This window comes from Argiope bruennichi, chromosome 7 (genome assembly GCF_947563725.1).
Source record: "Argiope bruennichi chromosome 7, qqArgBrue1.1, whole genome shotgun sequence".
NCBI lineage: Eukaryota > Metazoa > Arthropoda > Arachnida > Araneae > Araneidae > Argiope > Argiope bruennichi.
This window is the reverse complement of record NC_079157.1, coordinates 91,006,339-91,027,090: the sequence shown is the minus strand read 5'-3', so window position 1 is coordinate 91,027,090 and position 20,752 is coordinate 91,006,339. Positions and strand designations below refer to the sequence as shown.

Below are 20,752 nucleotides of genomic sequence, written 5' to 3'. Positions count from 1 at the left end.
AATATTGACCGGCAAAAGTAACCAGAATTGTAAAAATAACAAAACAAAAAAAATGAATTTGTAATATTTCTTCCTTAACCAGTTATATTTAAAATTAACTTGAATGGATGCTGAATCAATGATGTTAAGCTAGCTCGCCTGGATGCAAATTTTGAGACTTGGTGACAGGAATGATGGACTCAGAAAACTTAAGAATCTTGGCTATATTTCCATTAGGACTTGAGTTCCAGCATTTGTTCTAGAACATTCGATGCCATGTCACGGGAGTTATAAAAAGCGGTGATCAGTCATAAGACGTAGAAGTCTCGCTTTCACGTTAATGAGTAAGATTTGCTGCTTGTATCGTATTGATTTCTATATGTATTGTTTTGTGTACGCTTCATCTTCGTTTATTACTGAATATTTGTTTACTACTGTATATAAAGTATTATATATAGTAGTATATATACAGCTACTGTATATATACTGCATATAAAGCGTCCTTATTCGTTGCTGAGTTTATGTGTGGGTCTGTACACAAGCTGAATTTAATTTTTCCATAAAAATATGAAGGAAGAATGTATATATATATCAAGAGCAGAGATATATATTTTTTCTTCTTACCTCTAAAATAAATTTTTGAATAACTATGTATATAAATAATAAATATTTTCTTAGAATTTTGATGAACTTTCAAGTTATAAAATTATGATAAATTTAAATTCCACGAATATTTCTAAATGAATAATTATTATAAATTCGTAGCATAAAAATATTACTCTATATAGTTAATTGGGAATTCTTTTAATATCGTGAATTTGTTCACCTTTGTCTCCTTAACATTTTAAAACCTCATTCCTGTAAAATAAATTCAAGAATAATTAATTGTACTTGTATGAATAATAGTTATTTATTCAGAATTTCGATGACCTTTCACGTTATAGAATTACGGTACATCTAAGAAGAATTTAAAAATGAATAATTATTATAAATTCGTAGAATAAAAAAGCATTGCTTCCTATAGCCATTTTGGAAATTTTAAGTTCATCACTTTATTCATCTTTCTATAATTGTCTGAAAATTATATAAAATCAAATAATGCATCTCATACGATTATCTTACAGAAATGTATTTCTTAGTATTATTTTCTGATCTTGTAATGTTCTAACAGTAATCATGTATTATAAAAATACATACAATCTAAATTTTGCACTCATTTTTATTTAAAGATTCAAATTTTAACTATAATAGTTTTAATACAGTAGAAATTATTTGAAACATTTCACTAACATAAATTCACATATATTAATATAAATTATTTTATATGTATTTAGCAGACTTCCAAATTCCTTTTCACAACATTATTTTTATCTTCTTATCAGTCTCAGGTTCCTATAAGACAAAAAAAAAAGTTCAAACTAAAATTACGACTTTTTATCATCCTTATGAATAATTTTCTTTGCAAAAACAAAAGAAGGTATTTTTTCGTTAAATGGACACCATGCAAATTTTGGCATAAGCATATAAGAAAGGTGATATAAAATATCAACAACTAGATAAGTGAAATTTGGTATATAGAATTTAAAATGTAGATTTCAATGAAATTTTAAACCCAATCTGTCGAAAGGTTGAACGTCTGTCGACAGTTTGTACTGTATGTAGATAAGTAAATTTGAAAACGCGATGGCATTGATAAAAAAATGGTATGTCATCATATCATTACAATTACAATTTTGAGCTTAATATTAGTTTCAGTTGGCAAAAAAAGAAGGAGTTTTAACAGCATTTTCTGTTTTCTAATTTATGAAACAACTAGCTTTCATGTGCGATACATTAAAAATAAAAACCAGCTCTCTTGGAAAGTTCACTGCCCTGCTCAAAGTCAGTAGTTTTACAGTTTTAACCGAGGAAAACGGAGTGAAAAAGAGATTATCCTAGAATATGCAAAAAAGTTTCTGTTAAACTATTCCCACTGTTATTTTTAATTATCAATAATTTTTTCTCATAATTCATGTTGATCTCTTATCAGCACCTACTCTGAATATAAACAGCGCCCTCTAACATTTATCTCTAAAGGAGAAAAAAAAAATAATAGACGCTTTTTGTGAGCAATCAAATTGCGAATTCGTGATGCACTTATGATTTTCAGAATTTAATTAGTACTATTTTAGAAAGGCATGTTCTTAAATTTTGTGAAAACCCCGATACCAGTGTCATATCTAAATAATTCATCATATCAATAATATTTGGTCGATAAACTTGTTTATTTTATTAAGATTCCCGATATTTAAAATTCAGGTGATGATCATATTCATGTTATAAATAGTGTGGAATATAAAAACTAATATTTCTGAAGTTAATTTCTAGATGTCGCCACCTATTCAAAACCTAAATTTGTAGCTAAATTAGTAATTTAATTGAATATTAAGAGCTATAAAATTACTAAAAAATAGTTATTGTAAAATTATGCCTTCACAAACACGGAACATAGGAAAACAGTAAAAGATTGTAATAAAAATTATGACTTACTATCATAAGAATAATGAAATGATTTTGATGAATTTCACATGTAGCTGGTGTCATTTGGCTTTATTTGGTAAATGGCCTTTTCACATGGCTCTGAGTCCATAACATTCCTCCTAATCCACTGATTAATTGGCGATATTCTAGGAGATAAAAAGGGTCCCGAGCAATTTGAAGGGCCTCTTGAAATCACTCCTATCACGTGGAATTTTCCATCTGCATATCTTGTAAATAAGGGAGAACCAGAATCACCCTGGAACATTCAACGTGATGTGATTAAAAAAATATTAAAACATTTACAGCCAGACAATCAAAATCATAAGAAACAGGTAATAATTTGGCCTATATGACCGGAAATCATGAGTTAAATCGTTGCGCATACAGAAAATATGAATTACAAGACAGCATCAAACATTAATAAGGGTTTAACTTTTTATTAAAATTATTTTATATTGATACCGCCAAGAAAAATATAAGATTTACATGGGAGTCGCATGGGTGAGCGCATATCCGAAATATCTTAGGTATTTTATACATTTTTACGTTAGAGAAATTGATTAATCATAAAATATCACGCATGAAAATGTTAAAGTTTCCGGTAGGGTGAGAGTTTTCCTTTCTCTAGTGGGCACATGAATCTCGAGTTATCAACATTTTGAGTATTGATCGTACTTCTGGACTCTCCCGTAAAGGGAGATATTAAAGTATTCACAAAAATACTCATTTTGATTTCCTTGGCGATTTGGTCATTTAGACACTTCGGATTCTCATAGTGAAAATCGTTCTTTTATGGCTATGAATTCCTCCAACAAGAATCAGGGATCAGAAGCTTCTGATATTGTGGTAGTTTTTCATCTTCTTGATGGATACAATAACTGTTATGTTCTATAACAACCTGTTGATGTTGGATCGTACATATGAAGGAAAATCCGGGGTATTTTCTGCTTGTAATTAGATTCAATTTCGGCCGGCACAGTATTTGATATTATCTATAATAGCTTCTCTGTCGTTCGGTTTATCTCAGACGCAAAGGCAAGGCGGCAGTTTTTCCCTTTATGCTTAAAGAAATTGATGATCTAGTTTCTAAATATTCATCGGATTCGATGTGATTCCGATGAATATTTAGAAACTATATCATCTCATTATAAGAAGGATCAGATTCAGAAATTCTTAATCAGCGTTCCACTTTACTGAGTACAGGCATGTTGAAGATGGCAATTGAAGAAGTCAATACGGATATCGTACATCCTATACAGTGGCCGCTCCCTTTACTGTCGTGTTCTCTAATATTCAAGTCAGTGAGTTCCGTACACGTGAATGGATGCATAATGCTTCAAAATCTACAACTGGAATGGCGAGATACGTATTTGTGATGGCGCCTCTCCACGAAAAAAAAAAAAAAACGTGCCATTATCGTATCTATTTTTCACAGCAAAATCAATCTACTTGCTTCTAAATTTGTGATAGATATATTAGTATTAATCTGTATAATTACATATTATGATATAAAAATGTTTCAAGGCTTTATTTATTACTAGCAGCATTCAGCGACCAGGAGCATTTACTTTCCAAGTATGAAACATATTGATTGACATTTTCAAATTCTTATTTGAAAGGACTGGAAAAAAATATAAATATAATGCAATCAATGTTCTACAAAAATCACTTGGCGAACTTGAAAATTTCAAGTATTATTCTGAAAATTCGAATTTGGAGAATTTCAATATTCACCTGTGAATGTCAATTAATACCAAATAGATTTGAGAAAGACCGAATAATTGATGATGCATTCAACCATCGTCAGTGCGTGCCAACAAGCACAGATAAGCTCTGTCTTCCGATGACTGAAGGGTTAACATAATTTTTTCTGTTGCTGTCTTAAATAAGATGGTGCAGGGTGATTATAAATGAATACCCAACTTTTCAGATTCCATAATGAAAAACAAAACATGATACACCCATTTTGTTCATCGGGAATCAATAACACTTGAAAGTTTAAATTCAATAGAGTTATAATTCAATATGAACCCTCCAGAAATGCGAAGGATATTGAAGTAGTTCCAGAACTCTTTACACATTTTTTTTCTTTTTGTATGACTGTCGCGTATCTTTGAAAAGATGCAAATATGCGTGTATGGCGATATTTGATATGTTTTCTAGGGCTATATTATACAGCATATGTTTGTTTCTCCGCTACAGAATTACACTAGTAATTTTATGACATGTTTTTCCGCTACAGAATTACACTAGTAATTTTATGATATATTTTTCCGCTATAGAATTACACTAGTAATTTTATGGTATGCTTATCGTCAGGCTTTCAAGATACCACATCAAAGATACTGAAAGAGTATGGGGTGAATTATGGTATCACTTTGATATCGTTTCATTTTTTTGGAGTTGTTTATAACCAACATAAAATATCTGTACTGAATTTAAATTTAGAATTGTTATTTGAAATTTCCGATGAACAATAAGATAATTCATTGCTTTCTTAAGATAAAACTGAAAATTTCGGATATTCATTTATAATAAGCTTGTGCTATTTTTTTTATAATAAGCTTGTAAGATTAATCACATAAATGTTGAGTAAATTTATTATTGCCATTATTTTCTTTTTTCATTTCGAATATGCATTTTGAATGTCTGTATTGTTGTTGATGTTGTTATTTCTTATGGCACTTGCCACGGACAAACCCGCTGTTCGAAGACAGACAGCCGATTTAAGATTAAGGGGGAGCGCCTCTTGTTTTTATCATAGAGCCAACTTCGGCCAATAGTACGACTTGACTACTCACGCATCACTCATTCGTTTGCACAAGCCCTTTTTACAGAAGGGCACATTCACTCATCTCACAGATAGAACAACCATGCCCAAACCGGGACTCGAACCCAGGACGCCCAGATCACGGGCAAGACGCGCTACCCCTTTGCCAGGACGCCGGCGGGTCTGTATTTCTTGATGTAAGTGAGGAATAATGAGATGTAACAGATATTTTGAGCACACAGCAAGCGAATAAGAGAATACCGACATTCACCGGAAACTATCGATAGTTGTTTTGAATTTTTACATTTACATTTTTGCGAAATAAAAGCGAAAATGAAAATCCTACCTCCTGTTAATAAATGAAGAAAGCACTTTCTTTTCTTAACTTTAACATGAGCAAAAACACACGATTGAATGATTGATTGAAACAAGGAAATTAATTTGTATTTCATCATAATAATTAAAATGTTGTTATAAATTTTGCATGTAATTAAATTTGTAAATTTTATTAAAGAAGACTGAAAGAAAAGAAAATTTATTTTATTAAATTAGCATTTCTAATTTAAAACGTTACAAAAATAATCTTTGCGAGCCAATAATTTTCGAAGCTGTTACTCAAAGATTGCAAAAATGTGTTAAATTTTTATTTATTCAGTTATTAATAAACTTTTGGACCTTGAAATATTAATAGCAGACTTCCTCTTTTCTTAATTATCTTATATATATATATATATATATATATATATATATATATATATATATATATAAGGCATAATTTATGTACAAGTATAAGCGACGAGGCACATCAGCGCCGAACGACACAAGAGAGAAAAGAGCGTAAAAAAGGGCATAAATATTTATCCCTGGTCCTTATATACCATGAGATTCTGATAGGGATTTCTTTACACGTGTCGATTTAGGTTAGGGAAAATTAGGCATCTTTTAGAAGAATGTGTTAAATCGACACATTTTTACCCCTTCATACGGAGTGTGGGAACCGCTGACTTAAGCATTTTTACAGAGCTTCTGTTGCATTAATTAAATTAAAAAGGTGGAATTGAAGCAGGAAATAAGAGAACATTTTAGAATGAGATTAATATGGGCTGAATTACTATAAAAATTAGGAAATGAATTAGGGTTTAATTTATATTTTAAAATATCATCGCACACACGCACACACACACACACACACACACACACACACACACACACACACACACACACACACACACACACACACACACACACACACACACACACACACACATATTCAGAAATTAACTAAGATAAAACTTTAAAATCAGATTTGAACTTCTGTAATCAGTGGATTCTTCAAAGAGTAAAACCTGAATGATTTTTATCTTTCTGAATTACCTCGAGGACAGATTAAATCTCAAAATATCCTTTTAAAACTTGAATTATTGCCAAGAAATTGGAAAGAATTTTTCCACTTAAGGGATTATTGTAATATAAGACTTGTAATCCTTTCTGTCTAAGCCTGAAGTCCTAGTAGGAATTATTAATAATTAATCAAAAAAAGAGAGCAAATAATGAATTACTTACATAGCAAACACCGCGGCCGTTTACTCCTACAGCTGTGATTATCGAATCATTTGTGTTCACTATTCTCGATTCGATTTCTTTTAAATACTGGTTCACTAGACTACCTAATAAATGAAATTTTAGTTGAAAAATCAAATTAAATACATTTTATAGATATGATACACATCAATTTCAATTTCAAAATTAATATTCTTCAAAACCACATATATAAAAGATATCAAAAGTATTCCATTTTTTGAATATTTAAATTTCTGTGACATGTAAAAGCAATAATAATCTCACAGTTGAAATTCCACCATCGGGGCTAGAGTATACTAATATTGCCATTTTCTGAAAACATTGAAGTTTAACTAGCTAACAGTGAAGAATATTAATTAGTTCTGATGAAAATTGATGACATCCCAGAAAACTTTAACCTTTTCACTGTGATGATAGGCATAGATGGAGGACTTTGTTGCTTCTGTGTTTTGTCTAATCCTATTAGATGGCATGCGAATACAGAAACTTAGAGGTATTTTCTTATTTTACTTGGAAAAATCACACTTTTTATTCTCTCGAATAATAAATGCATAATGTGAATTCGCATATTTGTGAAATTTAACATTTTCTATAATAATAACATAAAAATTTTCAAAAGTATCCATAATTTTAACTAACTTCAACTAGAGGAATGAAATTTCGCATGTAGAATTTGCAAAAGATTTGTCGAGTTCTATAACATTTTTTTTTTATTATGTTTAATACTTATACATAATATACGTATTTTCGCTAAAAAATGGCAAGCTTATTCGGGAAAAAATAAGGCTTTGTAAAAAAAGTTTCAAATTTTTCACAAAATATTCTGCTTTAAAATGCAATTTTCAAGAAAAATATACAAACAGAATATATGATTGAAATAGTTTAAAGGAAATTTTATGAATACTCAAGTAAATACGAAATTATTTTTCCTTCCATCATTTCAAACTGAGATAAATATGGCAGTTTAAATAAAAATTCCAGTTGAATAGCTCGAAGATTCAGAAAAATATCGGCATTGCTGCGAGTTGAAATTAAATTAATCCCTATGAGAATCTAAAATATGCTGGACCTTCCTACAAACTGATATTTTATAGATATATAACATGCATATTTGGGAAAATAATAGATTTTTTTTAATATATATTTTTTTTAAACTTGTTAATAAAATACTTTCCAACAAAACTACACAAAATTAACAGGATACATGACAAAATTCTAATGAAATTAAAACTTAAAGTAAATTTTATAATTATCCGAAGAAAATAAACAATTTTAGTAATTAATATTTAATTGCACACGCGCGGAATGTAGCTGCTTTTCCTTTCATAACTTCGAAGCCAGATATATGCAGGGCAGTTTAAACAAAAATCATAGTTGAAAACCTCAAAGATTCAGAAAAATATCGGTATTGCTGTCAGCTAAATTGCAATCACTTTTTAAGAGAATCTATAAGGCACGAGTTTTTCCTACGAATTAATATTCTTTGAACACTAGGACACTGAAAGACGCTAGGTTTTCCCACAAATTAATGTTTTTTTACTTGAAATTTTAAATAGTTACACAAAAATGTATAAAGAATTAGAAATTGGCTAAATTGCTTTTCCATACTCATAATAAGCTCGTAATACAAACTGTAGGGAATTGGCATCTTAAAAAATAAATAATTTTATTAGGTTATTCATTATTATTTCCCCAAATATCAGATTTATAACATTATATAATATTATTTATCTGCAAAGACAGGCTGCCCAATTCAAAGGCTGAAATTATATAAGTATGCATTTAAGTATTGTGCACAGCAAGCAAAATCATTAAAGAAAGCTACAAATCATTATCGGCTTTCTAAGAAAAGAAAGAAAGCAATATTTTTTTAAATAAAATTCCAGTCTTACTACCCAAAAGGACTTTGTGACCGAATGCTTAATTTAAACCATTAATTCAAGTATAATTTTTGCATAGCCGAAGCTCAAATAGAGTTCGTCCAGCATTCCTAGATAAATTAGAAAAATGCGTAAATCCTAAAATGTTCGGGTACTTCGGGTATATTTAAAATTAATAAATATTATTTCATTCTTATTTTTTTTTATAATCAAAAATATTTTCTTAAAATTCTCGGCTTTTAGTGTGAGTCATCAAGAATTATTCAAAATCAATTAAAGTTATAATCAAAAATTTCATGTATTATAAGCAATTTAAAAAATTATTCTAATAGTCCAAAACTAACCTTGACTTCCGTCTGTCTGTGCAGACTTTGTTTCACCCCACCCCGCAGCAATGGCGTGCCTGCCAGGTCGTTCATATTCCACATTCTGAGGCAAGCAAAGAGGTCGAACTCGTTCTGATATTGTAACTGCTTTCGAAAGCTTGATCAAACCGACGTCGTAAGACGATTCTTTTCTTTTATAGTTCGGGTGAATCTTTACTTCTGATGCTGCTATCCTCTGATGTGGCCAGGCCCAATTGTGAACAGCTATTCCGACAGATATGCTCCCATTCATTTTCCTTAAAAAGATTGATAAATTGATTATATTCCTATGCAACTAATTGATAATTTTTTGATTCAATTTTTTCACATTTGATTTAATTGATCATACAAATTATGATATAACATAGTAATTTGAATTGATAGTTTAAAAATATTCTATTTAGAAAACTAGTAGAAAGTTCATGGAATGTCAAAATATTTAATCCATTTCTCATAAAATTACCGAACCGTGCATTACTTACAGACAACTGGCTGAAGTCAAGACATACTGACGAGTGATTAAAGAACCTCCGCAATGAAAAAAGTATCCAAGATACACTGCAACCTTGTTGAAAAAAAAAGGTAGTTATTCCTTAAGAAAGATAAATACATGAATTTTTTTTATGCAAATACTTTATTTTAATTTAAATTTTTCTATTCTAACTGCTTTAATTTCAGCAAAATTATTAATAAATTAAGAAACTACCTCTGTTGGCACGCGAAATAATTGGAATAAATTATCTATAATCTCGAATTTTAAACAAGTATTGCAAAAACTTGTCTCATTGATAAGAACATTCTTACAAAAAATTTTATCTCGAATGTTGGGTGAATCTCCATGTTTTAAAAAATTCTGAGATCGAAATTTTTTTCCCCCGGAATTGCGTCCTCGTGTCGGAAGACGATTAAGAAAAACCGCTGAAAGTTAGACGAATGAAATTTGATTCCATGAAAGTTGTAGATTTCTTTCAAAAAGTTGTAGATTTCTTTTTGCACAAAATTCATCTAGAACAAATCAGCCTGGTCATAAGCCTGTGAAAATGGTAACTAAAATACTTGGACAGCACGATATTCATAGTATTCTCAAACCCTCAAATCAACGCTAATCGCTTAATAGATTTGTGATAAAATAATAAAAACTGAAGACCTCCGTTCATTAACATTTGCAACAATCCAACACTAAAAATGTAAATGAAATCTTTCAGATTGTGTATTCATATGTAGGTGAAGCGATATCCTGAAACGCGAGCGGTATGTCGTTTTGTAATCAAATATACATACAGAATTTGTATGTATATATATACAAATATATATATATATATATACAAATATATATATATATATATATATATATATATATATATATATATATATATATATATATATATATATATATATATATATATATATATATATATATATATATATATATATATATATATATACAGAATTTTTCCTTTTCGTGGTTTTATCACGAAATTCTAATAGGGATTTATAAGACAATTGGGATTTAGGAAGTGGAAAGTTAGGTAACTTTGAAATACCTGTGTAGACTCCAGGGATTTTTGTTCTACCGCTCGTGGCAAGGGAATTAAAAAAAAATTTTAGAGTACGTGTTGAAATAATAAAATAGAAAAACGGAATTTGGGTCGGGACCAAGATTTTGCATTTGATTTGCAAAATGTGGGGGATAGTTTTAACTCCATTCTGCATTACAAATTGCGGGGGACAATTATATATACTGATATAACGAAGCACAAAATTTTTCATATTAAGTCGGTATACAGTAAATCTGAGCAGAGACGGGGACACACTTGTTTGCGGACTTTGCCATGACGTCGAAATTTGGTCATGCTCGTATCACGATATATTTGTGTAGATACATAATTTTACAAGAAAAACAGGAAAGATTATTATATATTATTATTAATAATTGTTGATTAAAGATTTTGAAATATTATCTGAGTGTCCTAAAAAAATGAAGGGAAGAAAAATCCAAATTGGTTTTTATGTCACCAACAAAAAGTTTTGTGCTTCCACGATCTTTTTGTAATAAAAGTTAGGTTTGAACACATTTATTATATATATATTTCATGTAACATATTTTTCATGAGTAATTATATACACATCTTACCATCCAAGGGTATTTATATGGATGAACTTCAGCACCACCCACAATTTTCGGTCCTCTTTCATTAGCACGTCCGCAATCTGTGCAAAATGCAGCACTTTTAGTTATTATTACTTATTTGACCACACATATACTTTTTCATGCAGAAAGGTTTTAATTCAAAAAGTCCAATTTATTAATGATTCAAAATTACATATGTTAATAAGGAATCAATAGAATATTTGCCAATCAACAAAGTATACCAGGATGTAAATAACATTTTTTGAAAGTTACTTTCATTAAAATTCTACTCTAGAATCCCATGTTGGTGTTTCCAATCTTATTCCGTGTTATAAAGTGTTGCTCAATTTATTGAACATGTATTTCCAATGGTATATTATATTATTTCTGGAGATAATAATTTTTACTCAGAAGATTTAAAGGAATATTAATGGAAATATTTTATGTTAATTAGGAAGCTATCAGAAAAGTATTTGTAAAAGAAAATCTTAAGCCCATGTGCAGAAATATGACAGGATTAATAGTTACTTTCCTTTTATTTCTATATTAACAAATATTGATAGTTATAATTCTATTTAATCTACTTGTGCATCATAGGCCAATTACTTGACCTAGAACTGAGCTATTCAAACTACGTGTAGTTCTGTGCCATTAATAGTACTCGTATATCACATTTTCTTTAATTTTGCAATGTTTGCACAAAATATATAAATGAATTTTCCAAATAAATGCGAGACACTTCTTTATTATTTTTGATTCTATTATTCATTTTTTTCATTTCTTTCATTTTTTAAAATATATATGCCTTTTCTCTTTTTTACACTCTTTTAAATTGACACTTACGGGAGCTGCTATAATGATCATACAGTATTTATAGCTCCAGAACTCATATTGGAACAGAAATCTATTTTTGATTTAACACATAGAATTTGTTCCCCAGAATTTATCTTTTCGTTTCATACCTTCACATCATTCCATTTTGAAGTAACTTCTTGACATAAAACAAGCTTATCCAAACTATGGTACATGTACCCCTAATGGTACAGAATGTACATGGTTGGGCAATTTTTATTAAAAAAATTTTTTAATGTATTTTCCAAATGAGTGCAAGATGTTGCTTCTTTTAATATTTTTACAAAGTCTTTGTTATTCAGATGTATATATATTTACCCTCATTTGGTATACCCTTTCAAATTAGTGCGTATAGCAACTGCCACATTGAAATATGCTTTTAATAAAGTAGAGAGTCTAGATAGAAATCTAATCTCTAGATTTCATACTGAAATTGGGAACTATTATAATGTTAAATATATGTCAAAAACTTCTTAGAATTAAATTTGAGGGATCATAGAGCTACTCCTTTTAATTTCAGACGCATGGATTGAAAAGGCATGGATGTGTCATTATAAAAATCTTTTAGGATTGAACATATATATTTGATTCCTATTTGAGAAACGTAAAATTAGAATAGTGTAAGAAGTTCTTTTTAGAAGATCTATGAGTCAATCACATATGGATGAGAAAGTAAGGTCTCTTTCGTTGGCAGAAGCAATTTTGTTAGCATCTAAATATGGCTTGAAGTAGAAGTCAGATTTAACTATTAATATAGAGAATGTTCACCGAAAAGTCTGACTTAATTCTTAAATATGTCAGTAATTTGTCGAAAAGTCAGGTTTAACCCCAAAATATTGAGGAATATTACCAAAAATTGGGAAAAATGTGAAAATTGACCAATATAGATGAAAATAAAAAAATTTCTGACGACGAACATTGATGAGGTGCACTTCCGTCTGACATTTCCTGAATAAGGATATTTAAAAGCACAATTATGGTTATAATATGAGACAGATTTAAGTGACTTTACAGTTCCACTAAATGACTTGACATGTGGTAGTATCACATAACAGACATAGCCAAGGATCTGGTCTGACGTTTACTACTCGTTGCTTTATTCCGTGTTATAAAATGGCATCCATTTTTACTACTCTACAGTGCGAAATGGATTCCAAAACAATGTTATTATGTAAAGGAAAATTACTGAAATTTTCTAATAATCTAATTGAATATTTTCAGGCCATTATGGACGATGATTTATCTTTTGAATAATCATTTCACATATATGACGTGCGTGTGTCGGAGATAAAGGCAGGACTTATTTGAGATTGAAATTTCAATTCTTACCGACGGATTTTCGAGTCGAATTCTTTCATTTTCTTTCAGTTGAATTAAAGTGACTTTCAGCATTATTCATTCGTATCTAAATGTAAAAGGGCAAGAGCATGTAGAAAAATTAAATTAAATATTAACTCATTTCTTTTCCGCTGCAGTTAACTCTGTAATCAACAGAAACTTATTTGTTAACATACATAGTTTGTTTTTCTTCAAATTTTGAGAAATCAAAAATGAAGAATCTACAACCGTACTCTTCATTTTTAATTTAACTAATTTCTAAATATAAGTATGGTAAGCAGTATTTGAAATTTTCTATATTAATAAAGAATTGAATAATAATGGAATTAACAAAATTAGCTTTCAGTCGTTTGTTCTCTTTTGATTTATAACACTGTAATAATTCAAACGAAAGACATGAATTGCTCCTACTAAAAACACTTTCAAATTCGGTGGCTATTCATAATTAGATGTGAGTCATGTACCCCAAAAGTTGCTGCTAAACAATTTGAGTCATCTATGTTTCAATGATTCTGAATGTAGTGAATAACTTATAAGCCAGTTAACAGCTGCGATACACGAGAAATTGCTCTTGTATTGTGGTCATGTTACTGGGCTGCGAATCAGAAGGTCCAAGGTTCTATCCTCGCTCATACTAATCCGCCACAAGCCTTTGCTATAATTTTTTTCATTCGACGATTCTTCATATCATTTGATGCCTCGTTTCGTTCTCCGAACTACCCATAACCTAGTCTTCCTTATAACCTTCTTTATCTTCTTAATATCTTCTTAGAAGTATCTATATGCTTTCGCAAATCTTTAAAAATATATTAGTATATTGAAATATATTGGTAGAAAGATGAATGATTGTGTGTCCATGTATGTGTTGGCGCCCTACAGACCAGATCATTTGGCTTACTGTTAAATTTGAACCGTATATATATTTTGGCGAGTAAAAATGTGTACTTTAGACCAATTTTTTTAAAAAAAATTAATTAGAATTTGAATTAATAAAAAATTAAGTGATATTTCGCTATTTTCAACTATCTCTTCTAAAATTATTATATTACGAAAACGATTTTTACGTCATCATAAGAGTAAAAAATTATCTCAAATTATATTAATTTAATCTTCATGCACATTATTTCTGAATTTTGGCAATTATTGAAAAAAAAATTCTTTTCCTTAATTTCCAACAATAGATTACATTGTTAATCTAAAAATGAAACCTTTTTCATTGTTTCATTAAATATTTAATCACTTTATTTTTTTCCATTGCTCAAAACTAAGGAAGAAGAATTCTGTAATTTTCAAGAGAAATAAAAAAGAAAAAAAAAGTGAAAGAGGACTGAATTGAACATAATTTTTATATTTTAAATAAAGCTGTGATGTCATGGGCCTGGACTCCATTTGAAAAGTTCCTGTACACGATGAATACAATTAATAGTATGTTCTGTAACTGCTTCTTAGCTTCAATATCTGAAATTCTGACGCAATCCTCATCGCGAAATCATATTTAAACGACTTAATGGAAATTTAATATAATCAATATCTCTGGTGAACCCTTCCTCTGCCAAAAGTGACTAGTAATAAACAAAATATCGAAATTTTTTAATGAAGCACATTAACTGACATCACATACTTATTATTGTCATTTCAATACAGCTTGTTCACTAGGAAAGATGCAAATTAGAGTTTAGTTTATTGAATTTAACTTTCAACTCATGTACTACATAGATTTTGGATTATATACTATTAAAGTCTTCTTTCAAAGCTGACATGAATTAATGATATAACAGAGTAAGAGATGGAACGATTCTGTATCTGTTACGATTGAAATTCCATTACGATTATCTTTGTTACCGCAGCCTAATGGTGAGCTCACTGAAATGCTGTATGCGTTACCAAAATTTTTTTTTATACTTTTCTAATTTAATATAAAATTTAATCAAAATATAGCTTTTAGAAATATACTTTTTATTAGTACACTAAATAGCATATATTTTTTATTTCAGTTATTTTCAACTTTTCACTTTGACGTATTGTTTCTCGAATTAGCTACCAGATAGAGCCACTGATTTAGAATAAAAATTTAATTTATAGCTAATAATTAACTAGCAATTAATTTTTAAAATGTTAAAAATACTATATTTTACAAAATAATGCATTGAAACAATGTAATGAAGAATATACATATATACAAAATAACAAATATAAAGCGCATCAAAAAGTGGACAAAAGAAATCAGTTACAAAATTTCATCTTTACGAACATCAAACATGTTAAATCAAATTATATTATTTAACAGTTGTAATTGCATATATTTGTATGCCTTCTTTTTATAATTTTTGAAATTAAATAATATTTTTCTTAAATTTGTTTATTTTTATCTTTAAATTAAGCATAGCAAAACACTTACCACATTGAAGTTGAGTAATGTTAGGTTGAGATCCTACCACTACAGATTTCTGAAAGAATAAAAATGTTATTAAAATTGGTGGCAAGGTGATAATAATGGAAAATGATCTTACTCTTAAATTACAATTTATAAAAGCACTTTTTTCAAAAAAAAAGAATTTTGATAACCTTTAGTGATATTTTCTATGAATATGAGAATCTACGAATGATCTTAAACCTTTTCTATATTAAATTTTATCTCTTTAGATCTTAAAAGCAGATGAACACAAAAATAGTTAATTTTTCAATTAAAGTAAATATTTGATTTTTTTAATTGGCTTAATAAATTGCATGTGCATTTTATTTTTTAAACTGACATTTCACAAGATTTAATATATGTACAAAAAATTGAGTAAATCTATGTAAATGAGTGCCACGGAGAAAAAAATGAAATACTTCATTCGAATTTAATTATTTAAAAGCAATAATCGCTTGGTTCAAAACTTGTTGATTGAAAATCATTACTCGTTTAAAAATGTGGTACTTAATAATTTAACAAAAATCTAAAAAGCATATAATATTTTTAATTCATTTTAAAATTATTTCTAATTGATCAAAAGCAAAGTTTATATTATCTATCGATAACTATTTATTCTTAAAATTACTAATATCACTTTCTAATGTTTATTCCCACCTTTCACTGAATTAATATATTATTTATAATGTGTTTACCTGCAGTCTTGAAAATTATTGTTTTCTAAACGCGGATTTTTTTAAACTCCTTCATTTCTATATTGTATATCATTTATATAAATTATGCTTACTTTTAAAGAGATTATTACAACACTTATTTTTTACCTAAATCATATATCACTAAATTTATCACTGGATCACTATTAAATGTATTTTAACTTATTTTTAATAATTAAAATTCAAAACTTATACTTACAAATACTAAGCAGCAATATATAATCAACGCGATGTTAAATTTACTAAACATCCTCGAACTCTTGTAAGCACTTGAATAAAAATGTTACGTGTAAGTCGTTGATCGAACTCGGAATTCCTTTATATACTGGTAAATACATCTTGTTGCCATTCATTCTGTTGTCAACGATTCCCACTTTTTCTAATTGACAGACACACGAATAAATTTTTTCACATCTTTTTCAGCTCAAAATTGGCAATTAAAATTCGATACAGCTGCAGATAATTAATTCATTTTAATAAATTAACATTCACTCCTGTGTTGTTTCTATCAATTAAGAAACATCTGCTACATATCCACTTTTTACTTACGTTATTGTAGAGAACGTTTTTTCTTTGTGTACAAAGTATTATGAAAAAAAAAGAACGGAAGTTATTGTGGGTCAAAAATATCCTATCTGCTTTTTCCTATCTGCTGTTATAATGACGATGTCATGTAGCGCCATCTCTTAAATCTTTCTGGTACTTGCATTTGCCATGGGATCATAAACTCTTGGTAGCTCAAAATTTAGTGAGATGGCGCTGTATGACATTATCAAAAAACGAATACGTTAGGCTCACATCCAACAGCAACAATGTCATTATTGAGTTAATCAATTCGAAAAATATGTTAAACTAAGTGCATTCATATTTTTATTTACTTAAATGACCAGTTCATATGTAGGTAAAAGTGGAAAATATTCATATGTAATTCCAAAAAAAAAGCATTATTTGACAAAAAAAAAAAAAAAAACTGCCGAACGAAATTTAATTTTTAGATACTCATTATTAATTAACAAACTTCTTTACATCCTCTTGTTTTGTAAAGTTTAAGTTAATGGATTTTCATCACCACCTAGAGATGAAATCCAGTTCGAGTCCCCGAAAATACCAGATTTCATTTGACTGTATATAAACATTTTTTTACCTTATTAAAAAGCTAGGTCTGTCCAAAATTTTCAAAGTATAAAAATTGAACTAAAAATAAAGAAAGAAATAGAAAAGAAACTCCAAAAATGTAATTTTTGGAACAGTATTCTTTTAAGAATAAATTTTAACTATTCATCGATATAAAAATTAGTCCGATAATGAAATATCAAAGATTGAAGGAAATTATTCTCTAAGGCATACTTGATGACATTCACCCTTGGTGTTTATTCTTTGTTGATTTATTCTTTGTCTGGTTAATTAATCTCTAGGTATATTGCAAAAAAGAGGGTGTAAAGAAAAGAAAGGTAGGCTTCCATTTATAGAGTTACTGATAATTCTCCAAAACACTTGATTTAGTTTTGCGTAAGCTCATTACACAATCGATCGAAAAAATGCTTGAATAACGTAACCTTATCAAATATTTTTCATAAATGGGCATTATCTTTAACGATATGGGGTTTTGAAGGGGAGATGTGTAGAGGGCTATAGGAGAGATTTAAAAAAAGGTGAAATAATATGATGAGAAATAGATCTTTACAGGTTTAACAATAGGGAATGGGTCGAGATTCCTTCATTCTTACAGATGAATTCCCAGGTTTATTTTTTTTCGACAAATGTACTTGAAAGACAGAGCTGTCTGTAAGAGCTGTTTGTACAGAGCTGTTTTTAAATTTAAAAAATGCATGTATTGATAACACGTTTTCATGCAATTTATATTAAAACTTTCAAGTTTAGAAGTTGTTCAGTCGCATATATATATATATATATATATATATTTTGTGTTGTTTGAAATTCCACAATTATTATTACTATTAACTCTTCCTAAACATCCTCATCTATTGCTGATGTAGACTGAAACGGTACCAGAAGCAAAATGGGACGAAGTGGACAAATAATTTTCTGGAGATTCTGTAAGATTCCGCTGTGATATTGACACTTCTGAAAGCCTGGCATAGAAAATGAGTCCCCAAGCAGGAAGGTAAGAATTGAGAGGCAGGAGGTGGAGAGAGAGAAGAGAGACGCATAAAAAAAAGGATGATCGATGTGCATTACCTGTTTATATGTGGTATTGTATTGTCTCCTATTAGCTGAATGCGCAAATAAAAAATTTAGGAAATAAAAAAGTCATGCCTTGTTTCCTATCACAATTCACAAATTTGTAAATATTAAAATACAATAATGTCCACGTAATACATAATGAATATGTCCAGGTGGAATATCCATACTAACAATAAAATAAGAAAATATATTCCTTCTCCATGCGTACACATTTTAGAAAAACTGACAGAATTATTCAAAATACATTTATTTTTCTCGCTTCCAAATACAGTGCCTTATCACTCAAGAATACTCTGTTCTTTCATGCCTATGCCGAAATTAAATTCTGTTCAACAATTGAAATTCGCCTGCCGGAGAGAAGTGAGACACGTCAGCATGGGAGCCTCAAAGTAATTAGTCGAGCAGGGTTTTGTTTGGTTTGGTTATATTAACGTCCCATTTGAAGCAACACTAGGGCCATTTTGGGACGGACCTCGTCATTTTGAACCGCAGTCAGATGACGAGGACGACTCCTGAGCTGGCACCCCCCTCTCCACACCACACCAGCGGGAGGACGTTTGGTCATGACGGATTTACCGTGCAACAGACCTTCTTACACGACGGTTCTTCGGTGGAATCGGGTTACGAACCTGTAATCCTCCGGTTTCGAAGCCGAGACCTTACCACCAGGCCACCGCGGCCTATTGGTCAAGCAGGGAGCAATGCAATTGTCAGAAGATTTTTGATGAATGGGAAGCATTAAATATCTTTAAATATGTTGTGGAAGCAGAACTGAGAAATAAATGTTATCATTTACCCAGAGACCTGCCGTAAAAATGAATATACAAACGACAAAAACAGAAATCCAATACAAAAGGGGGCGACCAAGACGAATATCACTCTAATTCTCAAGCTGCTATTCATTTATTCTTCCTTCCCTTGTCAATCCCAAAAACAGGTATGATATTGGGGATTAGAAATTAAACCTAAATAATTAGATATAAATTTTTTTTTGAATAATATAGCCTATCAGCCGATTAATACATCAAATTTATTCCAGAAAGTAATTAAACTGCTTATGAGGATTATATAATACAACAATTATAAAGACAATTGTTAAAGAAAATATAATTAAAATATGTACAACAGCATTTGAAATTAAGTTTTAAAAGGTAATGATTATAAATCGAAATGTACAATACATGTAGTTCTTTCAGAAAGACTTTCAAGAATACCAGCGAATATCGAAATTTTTGACAGAAATAAGCGTCTGAATTTCTCATTCAAGCTCTTTTTTTTCTAAGCAGTTTAAAGAATTAATATGTAAATAATTCCCAAAAATGTTTTCTAACAAACTTTCATTAGAGATTTCGGAAAAAATTTAAATATTTAAAAAAAATTATTTTAATAGTATATTAAGATGCATTTCATGTGACAGAGCAGTCCATATTTAATATAAATCATGCAGTCTTTATCATTTCTAGTACTAAATGCGGAGATTTATCTATCTGTTATCTGTGTATCCTTTGATGCTGCATATATTACACCATTTGAGCTGATTTTATCAAACTTGATGGTGGGATCTTACTCTTTCGATTTTTTGAAATTTACTTTTTATTAATCAAAAATTAAGCGTGATTTCACTTATCTTACTAATAATTTCTGAAAATATTATTACAAAAACAATACTTTTACATATCTTAGAGTCCAAAACAATCATAATTTCAATGATATATATAACTGTGAAATTTGTTTCGAATTTTAACGATTTTTTTTTAAATTGCAAACTGTAATTTACGATGTTGAAATTTAAATCAGGTCTATTTTATTGCTTCATTGCCAAATTAATACGATTAACTTGATGAATGAACTAGTTGTGATTTTGAATTTATATATACAATTCGTGTTTACAAATATTTCCCAAATATTAATATTTTTAGTAGCTTACAATATCAATGGTTTATTTCAACCGAATAATGAAAGAGCGTTTTGTACCTTTTTACTTTGTAATCTGCCTGCGTTTGAT

At 29.3% G+C, this 20,752-nt stretch overlaps 2 protein-coding genes across 3 annotated transcripts in view; both read right to left on the bottom strand.

Annotated features, from left to right (window-relative positions):
* The window catches only part of LOC129975131 (tRNA wybutosine-synthesizing protein 5-like), an 86,711-nt gene extending 71,996 nt beyond the window's left edge, over positions 1–14,715 (bottom strand). The window contains exon 1 of the mRNA XM_056088080.1: positions 14,708–14,715. The gene's annotated coding sequence lies outside the window, so the exon portion shown is untranslated. The remainder of the gene's footprint in view (positions 1–14,707) is intronic.
* Positions 1,293–20,752, bottom strand: part of LOC129975132 (phenoloxidase-activating factor 3-like) — a 52,764-nt gene continuing 33,304 nt past the window's right edge. The window contains exons 2-8 of one of the 2 annotated variants that reach the window (XM_056088081.1): positions 15,815–15,863; positions 11,230–11,306; positions 9,578–9,660; positions 9,075–9,352; positions 6,833–6,936; positions 2,509–2,755; positions 1,293–1,371 (exon numbers count right to left, since the gene is read on the bottom strand). In XM_056088081.1, coding sequence (XP_055944056.1) covers positions 2,543–2,755; positions 6,833–6,936; positions 9,075–9,352; positions 9,578–9,660; positions 11,230–11,306; positions 15,815–15,863 — 804 coding nt within the window. In that variant the 3' untranslated portion in view covers positions 1,293–1,371; positions 2,509–2,542. The remainder of the gene's footprint in view (positions 1,372–2,508; positions 2,756–6,832; positions 6,937–9,074; positions 9,353–9,577; positions 9,661–11,229; positions 11,307–15,814; positions 15,864–20,752) is intronic. The other variant, XM_056088083.1, reaches the window with a different exon arrangement.